Source organism: Nelumbo nucifera, chromosome 3 (genome assembly GCF_055504915.1).
Source record: "Nelumbo nucifera cultivar China Antique chromosome 3, China Antique-T2T, whole genome shotgun sequence".
In the NCBI taxonomy this organism is placed as follows: domain Eukaryota; kingdom Viridiplantae; phylum Streptophyta; class Magnoliopsida; order Proteales; family Nelumbonaceae; genus Nelumbo; species Nelumbo nucifera.
In genome coordinates this window covers 58,112,591-58,131,065 of record NC_142651.1, presented here as the reverse complement: position 1 = coordinate 58,131,065, position 18,475 = coordinate 58,112,591, and the positions used below count along the sequence as shown (strand labels likewise).

Genomic DNA, 18,475 nt, shown 5'->3' with positions numbered 1-18,475 from the left:
GAGACACCTGTTGGCTGTTCCGCGGTACTTCCTAGCTAATTCGAGGTAATTGTTAACTATTGGACGGTATCTACTGACTATTCAGCGGTGCCTGCTGGCTGTTCCACGGTACTTCCTAGCTATTTTGAGGTAATTGTTAACCGTTGGGTGACACTTGCTGGCTGTTGGGCGGTATCTACTGACCATTCAGCGGTGCCTGTTGGTTGTTCCGTGGAACCTGCTGGAGGGGTTCTTACGGAAATCGCTGCTACTGATGTCGTTGTTGATGCTGTTGTTGCTGTTGTCCGGCCATGAAGGCAAATCTATTTTCCCAAGACTTGAGTTGTTCGGTCATGCTCTGTACACATCATCCTAGGTCATTGAACTGCTACACGTCGACCACCGCAGGGGCTGTTGCGGGGTTGACCTCAGGAGGAGGTACATTCATATTGTCTTGTATTTCAGTAAGATGTAAGGAGACGTCAATCTGGCCTATGGTGACAGTGGAGATCTGGCCATTGATGTTGTTGTTAGCAGAAGGGTTACTTAAGGATTCCATTGATGGGTTTTCGAAAGAGAACAAAAGATGGGAACTTTAGCTTTTTGCTACGTTTCCCACAGATGACGCCAATTGATGATGCGCAATCTTGTCGCTCCCTCGTGTCTTGTGACTTGGCTCGAACAAAGTTCCGATCTAGCAATGCTGAGCTGATGTTTGTGTGTCCGAGCTGAAGCGATCTGTAAAGAGAGAAGGGTGAGAGTGCCCAGGTAGTTTTACCGGGGGAGAACACTCCGATGCTTAAGTCAGTATTGGAACGTGTGAGAGAGCTAAAGTATAATAGTGCACATACCTTTTTGGGCAACGTCTCTCAGCCTTTGTCGGAGTTGTTTCCGCAATATAAGGCGTGTTAATGTGTTAGTTACTAGATTTTTGCGGTGGTTACAGGTTGCTCGCTGGACTAGTGGTGCACGGTTCGACAAGCTGCTCCACGGTCGCGATAACAATGCCCTTGAGGGCGGGGTGAATGAAATGGTTTTGGCGAGCTCGCTTTATCTATTTCTCAAGCTCACCTCAGCTCGACCATCTTCCTGTGTGAGGTGCCTCGGGTTGACCCATCGTGCTGGCTTGCTGACTTGGCGCTACACTATCAATAACGTCCACATGTTGCTATTTGTAAGGGAGGACCAAAATTCCCTTCATCAGAACCTATCTTGGTTTTTGAAAACCAAGAAAAATTATCGAACCCATATGTGGCCAAATTAGTTTAAAATTCAATCAATCTAGCCATCGGTGTCCTAATATACATCTTTTACATTGTACAAAAGTGTAAAAAGAGAATGGTCAACTTAGCCTCTACATCTTGTGATTTAGATTTGAGAACCTTTCTTGGTTTTTGAAAACCAAGGAAAGTTACTGAACCCATATGTTGCATTGTTGCTAAATTAGACTATAAAATATAAAAAATTTGGTCACTGATGTGCAAATATATATCACCTGGGTTAGTAACCCAATCACAAAGAGAGAAATTGTCACTTGGCCCCTATATCTTGTGATTTAGGTTAGAGAACCTTTCTTAGTTTTTGAAAACCAAGAAAAGTTACCAAACCCATATGTGGCCAAATTAGTCTATAAACTGTAATTAATCTGGTCACCGGTGTTCAAATATACATCTTTCGTGTTAGTAATCAAAGTATAAAAGAGAATGGCCAAATTAGTCTATAAAAGTTACCAAACCCATATGTGGCCAAATTAGACTAATCTTTCATCAATCTAGCCACTTGTGTCCAAGTGTACATCACCCGGGTTAATAACTCAAGCACAAAGAAAGAAACTATCACTTGGCCCTTACATCTTGGGATTTAGGGTTCAAAACTTTTCTCGGTTTCTAAAATTCAAGAAAAGTTATCAAATCCATATGCAGCCAAATTAGGAAAAGAATTGTCACCTTGACCATTAGTGTCAAAGCACATCATATGAGTTATTAACCTAAATACAAAGAGAGAAATTGCCACTTGGCACTCCCATCTTATGGTTTAGGGCTAAGAACTTTTCTCGGTTTCTGAAAACCACGAAAATTTACTAAATTCATATGGGGCCAAATTAGTCTAATTTGCATAAAAAATGTTTCTAGTCCAATTAAAAAGCAACACTTGATATTGAATCCTTTTTCCCCTTTACTCAATGTGTAAAACTTTTCTTAACTATTAAAAACTAAGAAAAGTTTTTCAACATATTACAAGATACCAAATATTAATCCTTAGACAAGGCACTATTAGAGACTTTATATGGGTACTCAAACATATTTCTTAAGTATTTAAGGATTAATTTTTTTTTCTTGGTTTTAAAAACCAAGAAATGTTTTGTAACACAATACATGGGCATCCAACATTCATCTTGGGCCAAGGTTCCTACAAAGGCCCTTATGTGTGTTAAAAAGTTTTAAAACCAAATAACAGGCTACACATCTTTGGAAGGACTACAACTTTCCGCACTTTAGCTTTTGGGAAATCCACCATCTCCATCTCAGTGAGTTTATTGTAAAATGATTTGACCATAAAATTTTCTGCTTCATCCAAATTCCAAATTCACATTTCCGTACTCATAAAACAAAGTGTAATGGCAGGGATTTGCTGCATCAACTCCATCCATTCTCAACATTCCAACCATTTAGGTTGTTTTTAAAAATTGGGCACCAAATTGGTGTACCTCCTTACCAAGAACTAGCCTCAACTACAAAGTAATCTTTATTTTGTGCAATCACAAGAAGGTTGGAAAAGCTCTCTTTAAGTGGTTGATATCCAAACCAAGTGTTAGACCAGAATTTAATCCTCATATCATTTCCTACTATATACTTAATCCCAATTGTGAACTCCATAAAAGACTATTGGATGCCTCTTCAAATGGTACACCCATAAGACATGTTTATCTCTATTGGCTCCCACATATTTTGCTAAAATAAACATTCTCCATAAAGTCATGGATTGTTCATTCCATCTCCAAATCCACTTACCAAGATAAGCCACATTAAATTATCTATACTCCGTCCATCAATACCCCATGCTTTCCTTGCTCTACAAACCTTGCTCTGTTTGATACATGAAATCTAAATTCATTCTTCCACCTTGGCACTTCTATCACTTTAGTAAATGGAAAATTATAAAGAAAAAGTCTATGTACCATGGGTTTGGATAGACCTTGTTGATGTTGCTTGTTGATTGGTATTTTTGGTTAAGCTTCATAGATTAATTAAGGTGTGTTTGGTACTTGATACTTGAAAACATGTTATTTATTATGCTCTCTTTTTTGTTTGTATATGAAGTGGTGAAAGAATCACTTGTCTTAACTTAAAAATTAGACATTGTGATGTGGACATTTTTAGTATATAATTTTGGTATAGTTAGTAGGTTTTATAAGGGCCATGTGACCATTTTCTGTTTATACTTTCGCTACAATGCGAAAGATGTATATTAGGACATTGATGGCTTAATAGATTAAATTTTAGACTAATTTGGCCACATATGGGTTTAGGAGCTTTTTTTTGGTTTTCAAAAACAGAGAAATGTTCTAAACCCTAGATCTCAAGATGTAGGTGCTAATTGACAGTTTCTTTGTGCTTGGGTTACTAACCCGGGTGTTGTACATTTGGACACCGGTGATCAGATTGATTAAAAATTTGTCTAATTTGGCCATATATGGGTTTGGTAATTTTTCATGGTTTCTAAAAATCAAGAAAGGTTCTTAGCCCCAAATCATAAGATGTAAGGGTAAGTGACCATTCTCTGTTTATACTTTGGTTAGTAACTTGAAAGATGTATATTTTAGACACTGATGGTCAGATTAATTGTAGTTTATAGACTAATTTGGCCACATAAGGGTTTGATAACTTTTATTGGTTTTCAAAAACTAAAAAATGCTCTTTAACTTAAATCACAGGATGTGGGGCAAGTGACAATTTCTCTCTTTGTGCTTGGGTTATTAACCTGGGTGATGTGTTAGTGACCAAATTGATTACAATTTATAGTCTAATTTGGCAACAATGCAACATATGGGTTCGGAAACTTTCCTTGGTTTCCAAAAACCAAGAAAGGTTCTCAAATCTAAATGACAAGATTTAAAGACCAAGTGAAAGATGTATGTTAAGATGTAACATACTTTCGCTACAACGTGAAAGATGTATGTTAAGACACCAATGGTCAAATATATTTAATTTTAAATTAATTTGGCCCCATGTATTAGTTCGGTAACTTTTCTTGTTTTTCAGAAACCAAGAAAGGTTCTAAACCCTAAATCCCAAGATGTAGGGGCCAAGTGATAATTTCTCTCTGTGGTTGGGTTACTAAACAGTGTAAGTATACTTGGACACCGGTGGCCAGATTGATGAAAGATTAGTCTAATTTGGCCACATATGGGTTTGGTAACTTTTCCTAGTTTCCAAAATTGAGATAGGAACTCTGCACTAAATTACAAGATGTAAGGGTAAGTGACCATTCTCTATTTATACTTTGGTTACTAACCTGAAAGATGTATATTTGGACATCGGTGGCAAAATTAATTACAGTTTATAAACTAATTTGGCCACACAAGGGTTTGGTAAATTTTCTTGATTTTCAGAAATTAAGAAAGGTTCTCTAACCTAAATCACAGGATATAGGGGCAAGTGACAATTTCTCTCTTTGTGCTTGGGTTAGTAACTCGGGTGATGTATATCTAAATATCGATGACCAGATTGATTACAATTTATAGTCTAATTTGACAACAATGGTGTTAACTTTTCTTGGTTTGAAAAAACCAAGAAAGGTTCTCAAACAACAGATATTCCCTATAAGTTTATTTGGGGGACAGAGCAGATTCCATGGTGTAATTTTCTTTCCTTCAGTTTTTTACTTCTGAGTCATTAGCTTTCTTGGGTTGTCTGGTATCACCTAACCAGATTAAATTAATAGAAAAAGTGCCTAGCTTCAACAAGCATTTCATCGAATTGTATATGGCATAGAGGGGAAATTCAAGTTAAACAATGTTGAAGCAAAGTAAAATGCAAAATAGCTGTTTAATAAAAATGTGTAAAAGAATAGAAATTACCTCATGGGTGAAAGGGGAAATTGACACATTCACAACAAGTGTCTTAATATCTGACCTTATTAATAAATTTTTTATTCTACACATGGTTCAAAAATATAATTTTGGAAAGACCTTTAGTGCGGAATTCTACCTTAACACCCTCCTTCCCTAGACTTTTCAACCTCTCCCTAGACAAGCACTCAAGTATCTCCTCTTGCATTCTTCACATCCCTGTTATCAACAACCTAAATTTATAATTGAGAAGACCCTTAAGGGACAATTGCACATGCAGAATTTTGGAGTTAGACAAAGGGCTCCACCTAAATATAGTAATATTATCACTCTATTTGAAAACATGATGCATCAACCCCAGCCTCCTAACCTACCACTCCAAGAGAGCATTACACTTCTCGAAAGGGGCTAATATTGTGGTGGATTTTAACATTAAGCCTTTTATCACACCATTTACAATTCTCCTCCAATCCCTTAGTGGTTGTTCAGTAACAACTACTAACTTCCTCTCCCAATCAACATTGGCAACGTTGATGGTTATCCTATCACCACTTTTAATGTATCCTAATTTCAATAGCGCTCCCATCAAAAAATTCTTTTCACCATCTTAAATTTATGCATCGCCATCATTTTGGGCTGCCTAAACTATGAGCAATAACCAATCCTCTCCCCCTCCAAAGCAATTTATTCATTATTCCTCCCAATAGTTTTATCAAAACACCTAGAAAGTTGTGAATGATTTCAAAGAAATAAGTGAAAGGATTTGGTGTTCTTGAAGAACTAAAAAAAACAAACTATATGATTAGCCCTACTTGTAAGAAAAACAGAGACATCTTACCAGAGAATACAAGATCTGAAGAATGGAACGGGAGAGATAGAGGTGAGCAGAACAAGAGAGACAACAGTGAAAGAGACTCCTTCACTCGAACAAGTGAGCAAAGAACCGAAAGATGCAAAGGTGTAGGGAGATTCCTTCCCTTCCAAAAGATGTAGATGTGAAAATAGACTCCTTCACTCGAACGAGCAGAGAACAAGAGATGCAGGGAGACTTTAAGCGATTAAAGAGAAGAAGAGAAGAGAATCAAGAGAGAAGAAAACGATCGCAAGCAAGAGAGAAGAAGATGATTGTAGGCGAGAGAGAAGGGAGCTGAAATGGGCTGATTTTGTTTTTGTTTTTTGTTATTATGGCCGAAAAAATTCTCTTATCATCTAGAAAACCTATTTTAATCCTTCTTATAATAACAAAATGACTTCTGACCAGTATGTTCATGTTTACATTCTATTATCTTTGTCATAGCTTGTTAAACATTTCCATTGAGAAAATAGATGGATTAATAATATAGCTTTCATGATCTTTGATCTGTCTTTGTCAGAGAATAATATATGCCTTGGATACGTATGAATATTCAAAAAACTAAGATCTTTCTTTGTCAATGACCATTTATAAAATCCTTTTACCACTTTATTCACAAGGGACCAAGGTTTAAAGTATCAGAAACATAAAGTGTTTTGGAAAGACAATTTTAATAAGATATGCAGTTGGATACACATGAGTATTCAAAAGAAAAACTAAAATATGCATGAAAACACTATAGATTATAGATACTTCAATATATTATAAAAATACATCAATACTAACATAAAGTGTTTTGGAAAGACAATTTTAATAAGATATGCAGTTGGATACACATGAGTATTCAAAAGAAAAACTAAAATATGCATGAAAACACTATAGATTATAGATACTTCAATATATTATAAAAATACATCAATACTAAATATAAGCCTTCCATAAGTTTTATACACATAAAAATCACATATTTTAGTAGGTTTTATGAAGAAAAATATATAAAAATATAAGAACATATTCAAATTTCTCCAAGTATTTAACTATCATGTCTACACTTAACATTTCACATTTTATTTCATATTTCTTACTTCCTAAGAGACTACAATGAAAGAATTTAATTATCTCCTTAAAATAGAAATCATTCAAAAGAATGTAAGTGATAATTCTTTTGGTATTTAAATAGTTATTTTCTATTTATTTTTATTTTAGAAAGTAAATAAAAATTCAATTTTTTTTTTTACATAAAATTGTATAGGTTTATGGATATATCAATTTCTGCTTCTTAATTAAAAAAATCATAATTGTATCATAATATCATATAGAATATATCAATTTCTTTTTTATGTAATTTTATCTAGTTTTCAAATTTCATTAAAAACCTATATTTAATTGTCCTATTCAACCATAAAATATACATTGGCACAACTTCTAAGTGAACATATAATTAATAATTATTTTATTGAAATAATTACTTTCTATTTTTTAATTCCAAAAATTACAAAAATGGATAAATAAATATTGAAGAAGAAACTCCAATTACTCTATGAATATGATAAATCATCCACATATCTACAACATACCCAATCCTTAACAATCACAAGAAAATATAAATAATTATTTTTTATTATTTAATTCCAAAATTACAAAAAAGTAAAAAGAAAATAATGAAGAAGAAATTTCATTTGTTACATGGATATGATAAATCATCCATTGATCTACAACATACTCAATCTTTACGGGTAGATAACAAAAAAATATAAATAATTATTCTTTATATTTTAATTCTAATAATTACAGAAGATCAAAATAAAATATTGAAAAATAAATCTCAAATTTTCTAAGGATATGATAAATCATCCATAAATCTACAACATTCTTAATTTTTATGAAAAAATAAACAAATATTTCTTTTTTGGTTATTTTATATTTTCTCCAAATTTCTTAAAAAATCCATAAATCTACTCATAACACCAAAAAAAGCTATGATTTTCAACACAAGAAATGTAATTCAAGATAGGTTAACCATTCTCAAGCATTCAAACAACAAAAAAAAAAAGAAAAGAAAAGAAGCAATATATATTATAAGAAAAATTGAAAAGAATACCTATTTTGACAGTACTTTCTTAATCTTAAAAAATCTTCACAAACCTTGATGATTGAGACGTTTTTTTTTTTTTTTTGTAAATCTCCCAATTTGGGACTGGGTTTGTTGTTTTATAGGATTTTGGAAGTAAAAAGTGCAAACTTTCTTCAAGGGTTAGAAGTCTTCTTTCCCCCTCTCGTTTCCGTCCTTTAAGAATTCAGTGTATCCATCAATACGGTAGTGTATCAGTCGATACAGCACCGATAAACTTTCAACTGATATATTACTGATACAGGACGATACAGTGAAAAAATTAAGAAACACCCCATCTCTGACTGTTCTCATATGAATTAATTATTCAAAAATACGATATGATACAACAAAAAGATTGTAAACCTTGTTCTGTTGTGGTTCAGATTGTAAATCTCCGGAAATTATTTGCTCCCTTATCTAGAGATGAATAACCTGTTTTTATAAAGCACATTAGCACAATTCAAATATGGAATTTGATCAACAAAAAGAATCTTTGTAACAGATAACATGTCGCAGTATATTAACGCACTTCCCAACAGTTTACCAAAAATACAAATGTTGTCAAGGTAAAAAGGGCAGCCATCAACGTGTCTTAGTTTTTTTCCTAGGCCCAGATAATTGAATCGCCTGATCCACCATCCATGTAAGAGAAACAGTCGAACCATGCGGCATATATTGCCTGGAGAACCACAGATAAAATATAGTCTCCGTCTCCAAGAGAGCAAGTTCCCTCCAGTAATCCCTTGTACATCACCTGGTTATAGAAACTGACTATGTTGCACAACCAAACCAATCAATGCATTAATGGAGTGGAATGCCCCCGCCAGCATATTCAATCTCCTGAAAACACAGAAACACTTGGATGTTGGATGTTAAGTGGCTTCACAAGTGTTTACAAGTTTGCCAACTTTGCAACAAAAGCCAATATTACAAGGGTTGCTTCTTCCCGAGAAAACAAGACGGCTACTTGGACAGGTTTGCAAATCCAACTGGAGTTATATTCAAACCATGTCTGAAATTTGTCCACAAAAGTCAAGGTGAATTGACAACTTAATTACAATTTAAGTGGTTACACTTTTCCATCCCGAGTGTACCCAATAGAGTCAACATGAGAACATTTGTCAGGAGTCCAATCATTTTATGCATAAACATTGCACTTTGGCACATCAACACAAGTATAATCCAATCTGGTCGCCTTCATGTATGTAAGTTGTTTCTCATCTATCTAACCAGAAATTTAATCAGTTTTAAACAAATATGTTTCCTTTAAGCCTTTAACAGACAAGTCAAAAACCATAACTATTCAGACTTCCTTTTTATTCTCTGATCAGTAACTGATAGATGCTCCCATTAAGTACTGATGCTTTTCATTAACGGTCCAACAGAAAAATAGTTTCTTTGAAATAAAATAAAGGGTCAATTACAAATTACCCCCTGTAATTTGGGGGTAGTGACATTGTCCCCCCAAACTTTCATTTGTGACAAAGACCGATCCTAAACTTTCAGATTCTAGCACTTTAGCGCTGCCGTTAGCCAAGGTTCTAAATATCGACATGGGCTGATATGCCAGTAGGGTGTATTGGCCTGTATCGGTAATTTTTTTTAAGTTTTATTTATTTTTTTCGAAACTGGTTCAGAGGGATTGATTTAAGGCCCGGCTACCCTCTGAACCGGTGGCTGACCCGATACAACCCCTGGAGGGGCGTATCGGTAAGCCATTGGCACGATACGTATCGGCCAATACGGGCCGATACTTACCGATACTTTGAACCTTGCCGTTAGCATTCCATAAGTTTAACTTCAGAAAAGATTCTCATGTGCATGTTTAAACATTTCAAAAACCCAAACTACCCTTATATCATTTTATGAAACCATCTCACCGAAAATTGATAAAATAAACAAAAAACGAAAATAAAGAAATAATAAGAAATTGCAGAAAATACAGGAAATACAACAAAAAATGAAGGCCAAGATAAAAATACAACAAAATACAGAAAAATATAAAACTGCAGAAAATACAACAAAAAATAGGAAAACGGGAAAAAGGAAATACAGAAAACACAAAAAATTGCAAAAAAAAAAAAAAAACAACTTAAAAAATTAAAAACAAGAGATACCATGCTTTAACATGCCTATTTTTTGTTATTTTTGTACTTCTCTCAGACTGTCAAACTTTAAATGGGAATTTTAGTAATTTTACCTTAACAGTCAAGCCCATAAATAAGGCAGGTGCAATGTGCTGGAATTTGAAAGTTCAGGGGTATACTACCCCCAAAGTACAGGGTGGCAGTCTATAATTTACCCTAAAATATAGGGTAAAGCAGGATTTTAAAAACAACAACTTTTTTTTTTCAAGTTTTAAACATTAAAAAATGAAAATCCAAAATCAAAATTAATAAAGATACTTGGAGCTTACTGCATTTTCCTGCTAAACCTTCCAAACTTGTCATCTAATGCCTTTCTCAAAATGCCCATTGAAATACATCATTTTCTTCAAATAAAATGAAGACCAAAATGCATTTTATCAAAGAGACATCAGGGATAGAGATCCCTAGTAAACTTACCATATTGAAATTTTTATGGTAAGAAATAAGAAAGAAAAAATCAGACATCCCAAATCAAATTATGATTTTTTGTCAGCTTGTTTTTTTTTCCACATTGTTCTCACCCAAATTTTGTACCCACTGTCAACTATTTATCCTTAAACCCCATTAGATGCCACACTATGACTTGACCCTTGTTATACATGTTGGATTTTGCTCACTTTGTGTTAATTAGACACTTGCTCGAGCAAAAGGATCACACTTCTGTCAACTATTTACTCCAGTACAATGTACCTAAGCAGCAATTTGCTCCCTACTTGTTCTCTTCTTATCTTTTTTATTTCCACCCCACCCCCTTAAATCTCAGAAGTGTGACCCTTCAATTTTAAGTGGAAGTTTACACAATGGGCTCAGAAATGACTGCAGTGGGATTATAAACCTAATTGGCCTTCGGCTTATTCAGTTATGAGTATTGTTCAAAACAGCTACCTAAGCTGCACATTTGTTTCCAGAAACAAAGAGCAAGCTATATACTTTAGAAAAGGGTAAAGATAAAGGACACTGAATCTAAATTCATCCAATTTGGAAAGTATACTGCACCTGAGCAGGGGGTAAGGACGATACCCAATCTGATGCATGTGTTGGAAGAAGACCCAATGTGTTGAGCTGTCATAAGAAAATAAACACAAATGAATAACCAGGAATACCTGATTACTTAATGGTTGGTAGTTCAAGAAAAGGTGTCATTGCATCAATATGATATCAAACAAGTGCCTCTTACCTTCCAGACACCCAATGCTAGACCTACCAGGTTCAAGGCAATAAAAAGTAACTTAGGTGCAAGAATATCTACTTTTGAATCCTTGTAAGGCTCAAAAACTGCACAAGTGGCATTGGACATGATTAAATCAGAATTGGATATTACTTAGTCTAAGCAATCTCTGAAGTAAAAGAAAATGCAAATGCTAGATATTTTAATACAAGAAACAGAAAGAAAAAGCAGCATAAAATCCCTTATGTCTTCTCTTTCTTATTTTTAGCTTCTTTTCTTTATTTTGTCTTTTAAGTGTCTGTGGGTAGGAGAGAGGGGTTTGCAGCAGGCTGCACCTGGGAGCAATGTAATTGTGCTTGCATCATCCTATCAAATTTAAAAGCATATTTTAGTTAAATGAGTGAAGAGCGCAGACACACACACACACACAAACAATTCTACACATGAACCACAGTGACAATGACACTCTATTTTCTGAAATTTGGCCATGCCAAATACAATGCCTTATTTCATCTCAAAGACATGCCACTCTTCTATACAACTAAAATGATTATAGTGGTATATGGAATGCCTGCCATTTTTGGAATTGCCTTGCTGTTTTTGCCTCAATCAGCAATGCAACACCAAAAACATTAGAAACCTGTTTGGTAAAGACAATTCCACATGGTGCTTAAGGTGTTTACATCAGTTTAGTTAGCAGTCCATATAAGCTGATCACAAAGGTGCTGTGAAAGGGGTTAAGGAATGCAATCCATGAGGTGGGGGTGGGGAGACTCAGATGACGTTTATAGAGGGAAAGCAAATTCTGGATGGTGTGCTAGTGGCTAGTGAAGTTATTGATTCAAGAATCAGAATGGGAGGGCAGGGCTGGTATGCAAAATAGACATTGAGAAGGCTTAAGATCATGTGAAGTGAGGTTTTATGGAGGAGGTTCAAAGGCTTATGGATTTCGGGAAGAGATGGAGAAGCTGGATGTATGCATGTGTATCCTCGGTTTCCTTCTCGGTCCTCTTAAATGGGGTTTCCTCAGAATTTTTCAAAGCACTAAGGGGTCTAAGACAAGGTGACCCAATTTCTCCTCTTCTTTTTGTCTTAATGATGGAAGTGTTGAATTTGCTTCTGTCGAGAGGAGTTCAGTTGGGTTTATTTGAAGGCTTCTCAGTTGGTAGACGGCCCTTGCATCTCTTGCAGATGATACACTTGTTTTTCTTGGTGCTCCAGTGGAACAAGTTCTTAATTTGAGGGCTGTATTAGTTAATTTTGAGCTGTTAACTGGTTCAAAGGTGAATTTGTCTAAGAGTATTCTAATTGGAGTGGGGGAGGTGAGTAGGGAGGTGTTAACAGATTGTGCAAATGCCTTTGAATGCAAGATTGGTGAGCTCCCTTTTTATTACTTGGGTTTGCTGGTGGGGGCAAAAAAGATTGGATGGGTGGAAAGCAAGATATTTGTCTTTGGGAGGGAGAATTATTCTCATTAGAAGTGTATTGTCAAATCTTCCAACATACTATTTGTCTCTTCTATAGAAGGACTTTCTTTGGGAAGGAGTGGAAGGAGGGGGTGACAAGAAACTCCACTTGGTGAAATGGGAATAGAGTATGCAGACCAAAATAGGGAGGGGGTTTGGGGATTAGAAGAGTGAGATTTTTTAATAAAGCTCTTCTTGGGAAATGGTTGTGGAGGTTTGGGTTGGAGAGGGAGAGTCAATCATTATGGATGAGAGTGGTGGTGGGGAAATATGGACTGGTTAGGTTTGGTTGGGAATCAAGGGAGGTCAGGGCTTCCAATGGAGTTTGTGTGTGGAAAGGTATTATGAAATTTAACCAGGAGTTTAAAAACTTCAGTTGTTTCTTGTTTGGAGATGAGGAGAGGATAAGGTTTTGGGAAGATGATTGGAGTGGGGTGGATAAGCTGATGGAGGTGTGTCCAAGGCTGTACAGACTCTCTGAGCATGAGGTCTCCATCAACCAATGTTTTAAGTGTCATGGGGATCAGAAGGCATTAAGGTTACAGACCATTCGAGAAATGAGCTGTGGTGGAATGAGTGATCTAATGAAAAATATACAGTCAAATCTTGGTATCAAGGTGTATCGGTACTTAAAATGGCACGCTTTTATATTTTTTTAGTTTTTTTTTTCAAAATTTCGTTTTTGGGCCTATTTTTAACTATATTTTGCATTAAACAGAGGCCAGTTTCTGAAACACCTGTAAATAGGTGTATCGTGAAGTGCCCGATATGATACGCCCAATATGGGGCGTATCGTATTGAAATTTTGAACCTTGCTTGGTATTCAGCATTGTTCAAGATTTTTTTTTTTTTTTTGATAAATAGCATTGTGCAAAAATTATCTCAAGATTGATCCAAGTGTGGGCATTTAGGGCAACCCAGTGCTCCTGAGCTTTAGCTTGGCTTATTTCTATGGATACTGTACTCACTGATGATCACCTTAAGAACAGAGGTTTCTGTCTTGTTAGCATGTGCTACTTATGCAGAGAGCAAGAGGAATCTGTGTGCCACCTGTTTATCCATTGCAAGGTGACTATTTTCATGTAGAAGCTATTTTCTGCATTGTTTAGGGTGAGATATCCCCAACCTGGTTCCCCTGCTCAGATCTTTTCTTCATGGCCAAAGTTCAAAGGTTGTAAGAAGGCCAAGCTTCTATGGTCCTGCATTCCTTTTGCAGTTTGCTGGTGCATATGGAAGGAAAGGAATAGGAGTTGTTTTGAAGACAAATGCTGGAGTTTGAAAAAATTAGTGGTGGCTATTAGCAAAGTCTCTTCTGACTTGGTGCTGGTTCACCCTGAATTTGCTCAGATAAAAAAGGAAGATTTAGGGGAAGGACAAGCCTGTGACTTTGGTAGTTATTTCAGTTGATGTTATGTATTTTGAACAATTAGTCTATTTTTCTATTGAGTGTATGGGTAGGTGTTGCCTTGACACCCCATCTAGCTGTACCTGTTTTTGCTTTCATTAATAATTTTTTTCCCTTTTACTTTTCAAACAAAAAGCCATGCTAAACACCACCTACATTTCTCCTGCTTTCAGCTAAGTCTAGAATATATGCATCATTTATTTTTTAACAATATATACATATTTCATCTCATGTTATTCTTAAACACTTTAGATGGCACAACTACATGTTCCAAGTAGTATGCCATAACAGATGGAAAAACTTATCTCATAATATATGAAAATTAGCTGTGCAAATGTTGGTGTTTCAGATTGGTTGAGTTCAAGTGGGAATTCCATATTGTGATTTTTATTGATAGTCAACAGATGTGCCTGGAACAATGTCAAATGGGGAATACAAAGTGCAACATAATGTCATAAGGTCAACTGTTTTTTGTTTCAAATTACTTGGTGTAATGGTAAAATCCCAGGCTGGCATGCGTGAGAACACAGGTAATGGGTTTGAATCTGATAGCTGCTACTTTGTGCAAAAAATGGCAAGACTGTACCCAGTCTACCCTCCCAAGACACCAGATAGCTAGGACTGACATTAGGTAATGGCATTTTTATAATCAGATATGGATATGGGAAATGGGGATACAACTCTCCATTTCCTAAAATTCTGCATATAGATACAGGTATCTATCCCATTTAATATGCTTGTATCATGCATTTATATCTGGTTTTTGAAGCTAAATGACATTAGTAAAGACTTATGTCCTGCCAAATTTAATTAAGTTTTTAACATGTGCAGATTTTTGAAGTTTAAGCATACCATTTTACATATTTTCAAAAGTGTAGATATAATAAAATACATCTAGAAGTACCTATGCAGTATCTCTATCATATTTGATAAGTATCGTATTCGACATCGGTGCACTAGGCATGTACAGGTATCTGGATATCATAGACTTAAATATGAGTAACTCCTAACTCTCAACTTGGATGTGGGATATTTTCCATAGCATAAAGGCAAAAATGGAAATAAGAATTACCAAATAGCTCCTCTAAATTCTATGATCTGGCATAATTAGATCTATATTCATTTATGTTTTAAACATTCCAAGTTACTTATAATAACAAAAAAGTAAGTAACCACCAACTAAAAATTAGTTATTTTCCTCCAAATGTTAAATGCTTAGATCTTCTTCTTCCAGGAGGGAGAAGAGGGACTTGGACCGTCTAATTTTGTCTAAAATGATAGTTGCATCCACTAGCTTCCAGCAGATAGGTTTCATTTAATTGATGAGGAAAACATCATTAAAAGAAAGTAAATATGACAAGGTCTTAGTCACAACTCACATAGTCAGAGATCAATCACAAAAGGAGAATATGAGTAAGAGAAAGAAGGAAGACTGAATCCTACAGACAACAAAAAACCTATAAAAGCCTCAAACTATCAAGGAAAAGAATGCTCGCAGTAATTGCTTATGCCCATATTTTTTATAAACTGATCAGGTCATTGATCTTCTGTGGAAAGAGAACCAACCTTAAATCAGTAGGCAAGGTCAGGGCCTCCCAAATAAAATAAGAGAAACTCCAAAGGCCTCTATTTAGCAAACTCAAATACAAGATCACATTATTAAGGCACTTCTCATTTCTTGATTTGTAACACTGCAGGTGTTCGTAATGGTCTGGGCTTGTCCCTTGTGTTCTTGAACAATTTGTATAGGAACAATCACTCTAGAATGGGACAAATACCTAGTGGGAAAACTATTTTGGGTGCTTGGATGTAACTCCTCCAATCCCTGGAATCTCATAAAAGAATAAGGATGTCCTACGGTTGGAAAAGCTATTGGAACAACTTGGTTGTGGGTGACAAGATGCAAGGAATTCAGGGAAGTCTCCATCTCTAACTATTTTCATTTTAACATTATATAGACAATATAGATGGTTTCTGCCTTCAGAGATCCTACTGTATAGATATTGGTTGTACATGGGTTGATTGGTAAACCTGTTTGAATGAATAAATTTACTTTGCCTTATCATAAAAAAAAAGGCTCTCTTGAGTTGAACAGAGAATAAAGAAACAATCATAACAGTGTGGGAAAACATTAACCAATTGAATAAAGCGAGATTTAGAATTTAAATTAAGAAACATTAACCAACTGTAAAAATGTTCTGCCAGGAAGTATAAACCTGCCATTAAAAACAAAGGCATCATTGATCACATTCCAGTATCAGTAAAATGCCAAATTATATTTTAACCAGGTGAGATTCCTCTTTTTTTTCCTGATAAGTACAAGTACTGTGTGCTTAGTCAGCACACTTCAAGAACATCGGATCAGTGTCTGCTACAACAATTTCAGGTAGAAAGTTGTCTCTGTACCTTAATCCTTGATGTATCTGCATAAGATAGTAAATTGCAGTATCCAGATGCTACACTTCATGCCCAACAAGCAACAAAGCATCAAGAAATAGCAATTGGTAGGAAAATACACTTCATACAGAAATTTCCTAGACACTAAATATTGAAAGCAGAAAAACCAATAGTTGCATCGATTAAAAAAATTACAATGCTAATTAATCACAATATTTTTAAACAAACAGAACTTATCAGAATGTATAATATTACAGAAATTGCAAAAAACTCTTCATGGTCATTTTTGTAAAACAATAAATAACCTAAAGCAAAGTAACACTAGTCTTGTAGCATACTCTTTCCAACCCCTTGGAGGGCGTTTATGGGTTGCCAAAGAGCTGAAAATGTGATGCCAATGCTAAACAGATGAACTGCACTTCCAGCCATCCACATCATGAAGCCCATCATTAGCAGATTCTTTAAAGGCGATTGGGCCACTTCCCAAGCTTTCTGTTCATGAAAAAGAAGTGCAAAATGAGAATATGTTAAACAGATTTTTGTAGATAGCAAAAAATGTCACAAAAGAGCATTATGAGATCATAATTCGTCTAAAGTGGAAAACTGAACAGCATGCTCTAGATAAACAGAATCAAACTAAACAAATTGAAGGAAAGAATGCTCACTTATGAAAAAAAAAAAAATCTCCGAAGTAATGTCCGAAAAATTTCAGCCCATTAAATTGTAAAAACTTGCTTCCTAGCCCTAAATGCGACTATGAACCTTCTTCTCACTAGAAACCTATAGCAGTGACGATAGTGAGTTGCTTCATTCTCTAAAATAGAGTCAGAAAAAGAAAGAAATGAAAACTAAAATAACACTTCAGGAATTGACCACTTAAAATCGATAAGTGTGTCAAGTAGATTAGTTTTGAATCACAATTCCAAACACTAACCCAAAGAACCGACGATTGGAAATTTCAGAGAACTTCATGCCAGTGTTACACAAGATGAGAGCTATCATCAAAGGTAACCCTAATGGGGGACAAAGGCGCAAATACCTGCGCTTTCCAATTCGCTTCGGCGTCCTTCTTTTGGCGACTAACAGTCGAATCATCCTACAGGAAAGTCACCCAAAAAATCAATAGAATTTGAAGAAAAAATCCATGATTCTAGATCGAAACAAATGGCAATAAGAACCTAAAACAAAGCTCGCGGTGTCAATCTGTTATGGAATTTGAAAAAAAAAAACAAAAATATATATAAAAACCTGATCTGAAGAAGCTCGAGCATAACCAAGAGGATCCGGAATATCCCGAGAGGAAGGGGAGATTGAATTATCAGTAAAATCGATGGCCCATCTTCGTGCTACGACTCCCTTGCCCTTCTCCATTCTCTCTCTCTCTCTGCTGTTTCTTTGTCTGTTGATCTGTTTGTTTATTTGAGTCTCCTTACGGTTTAATAAAAGACAAAGCAATTAGGTCGTTCAGTTCCTCCACTGAAAGGCTGAAACTTCCCCCAACTTTTAGACATTAGCATATGGAGGAAAATTACAAAATTACTCCACTGATTATATATTATTATACCCAAAAAAAACTGTTACAAGCCTATGTGTGATGTTTGAGCACACATATGGATATTACTGATGATCCAAATGCCCTCGTAGACCGTACCTGTGCAATGGGAGTGTAGCTGCTGTCTTTTAACGAAACCACCATCCTTTCACATCATTTTTTATGAATTCTTTTAAATTTATTAGAATTTTTCAAAACGTCTAAAATTCACCATGCCATCCCCCAAGTTATTCACATCATGACTAAACTGCCCCTGAATTGTGAATCAGCCTGTTAAACATTTTTTTTTTAAACTGTAAGAGCTCAATCTTTCTTGCTCTTAAC

General features: G+C 35.3%; 1 protein-coding gene across 1 annotated transcript; it reads right to left on the bottom strand.

The window, feature by feature from the left end:
• Positions 1–8,451: 8,451 nt before the first annotated feature.
• LOC104602144 (uncharacterized) lies at positions 8,452–18,229 on the bottom strand. The gene is made up of 6 exons (XM_010265730.3): positions 17,848–18,229; positions 17,639–17,695; positions 16,938–17,091; positions 11,341–11,438; positions 11,160–11,225; positions 8,452–8,856 (listed from the first exon to the last, which is right to left on the bottom strand). Exons 1-6 carry the CDS (start codon positions 17,968–17,970, stop codon positions 8,818–8,820), a joined length of 537 nt encoding a protein of 178 aa, XP_010264032.1. The 5' UTR covers positions 17,971–18,229; the 3' UTR covers positions 8,452–8,817.
• Between the last annotated feature and the right edge of the window lie 246 nt (positions 18,230–18,475).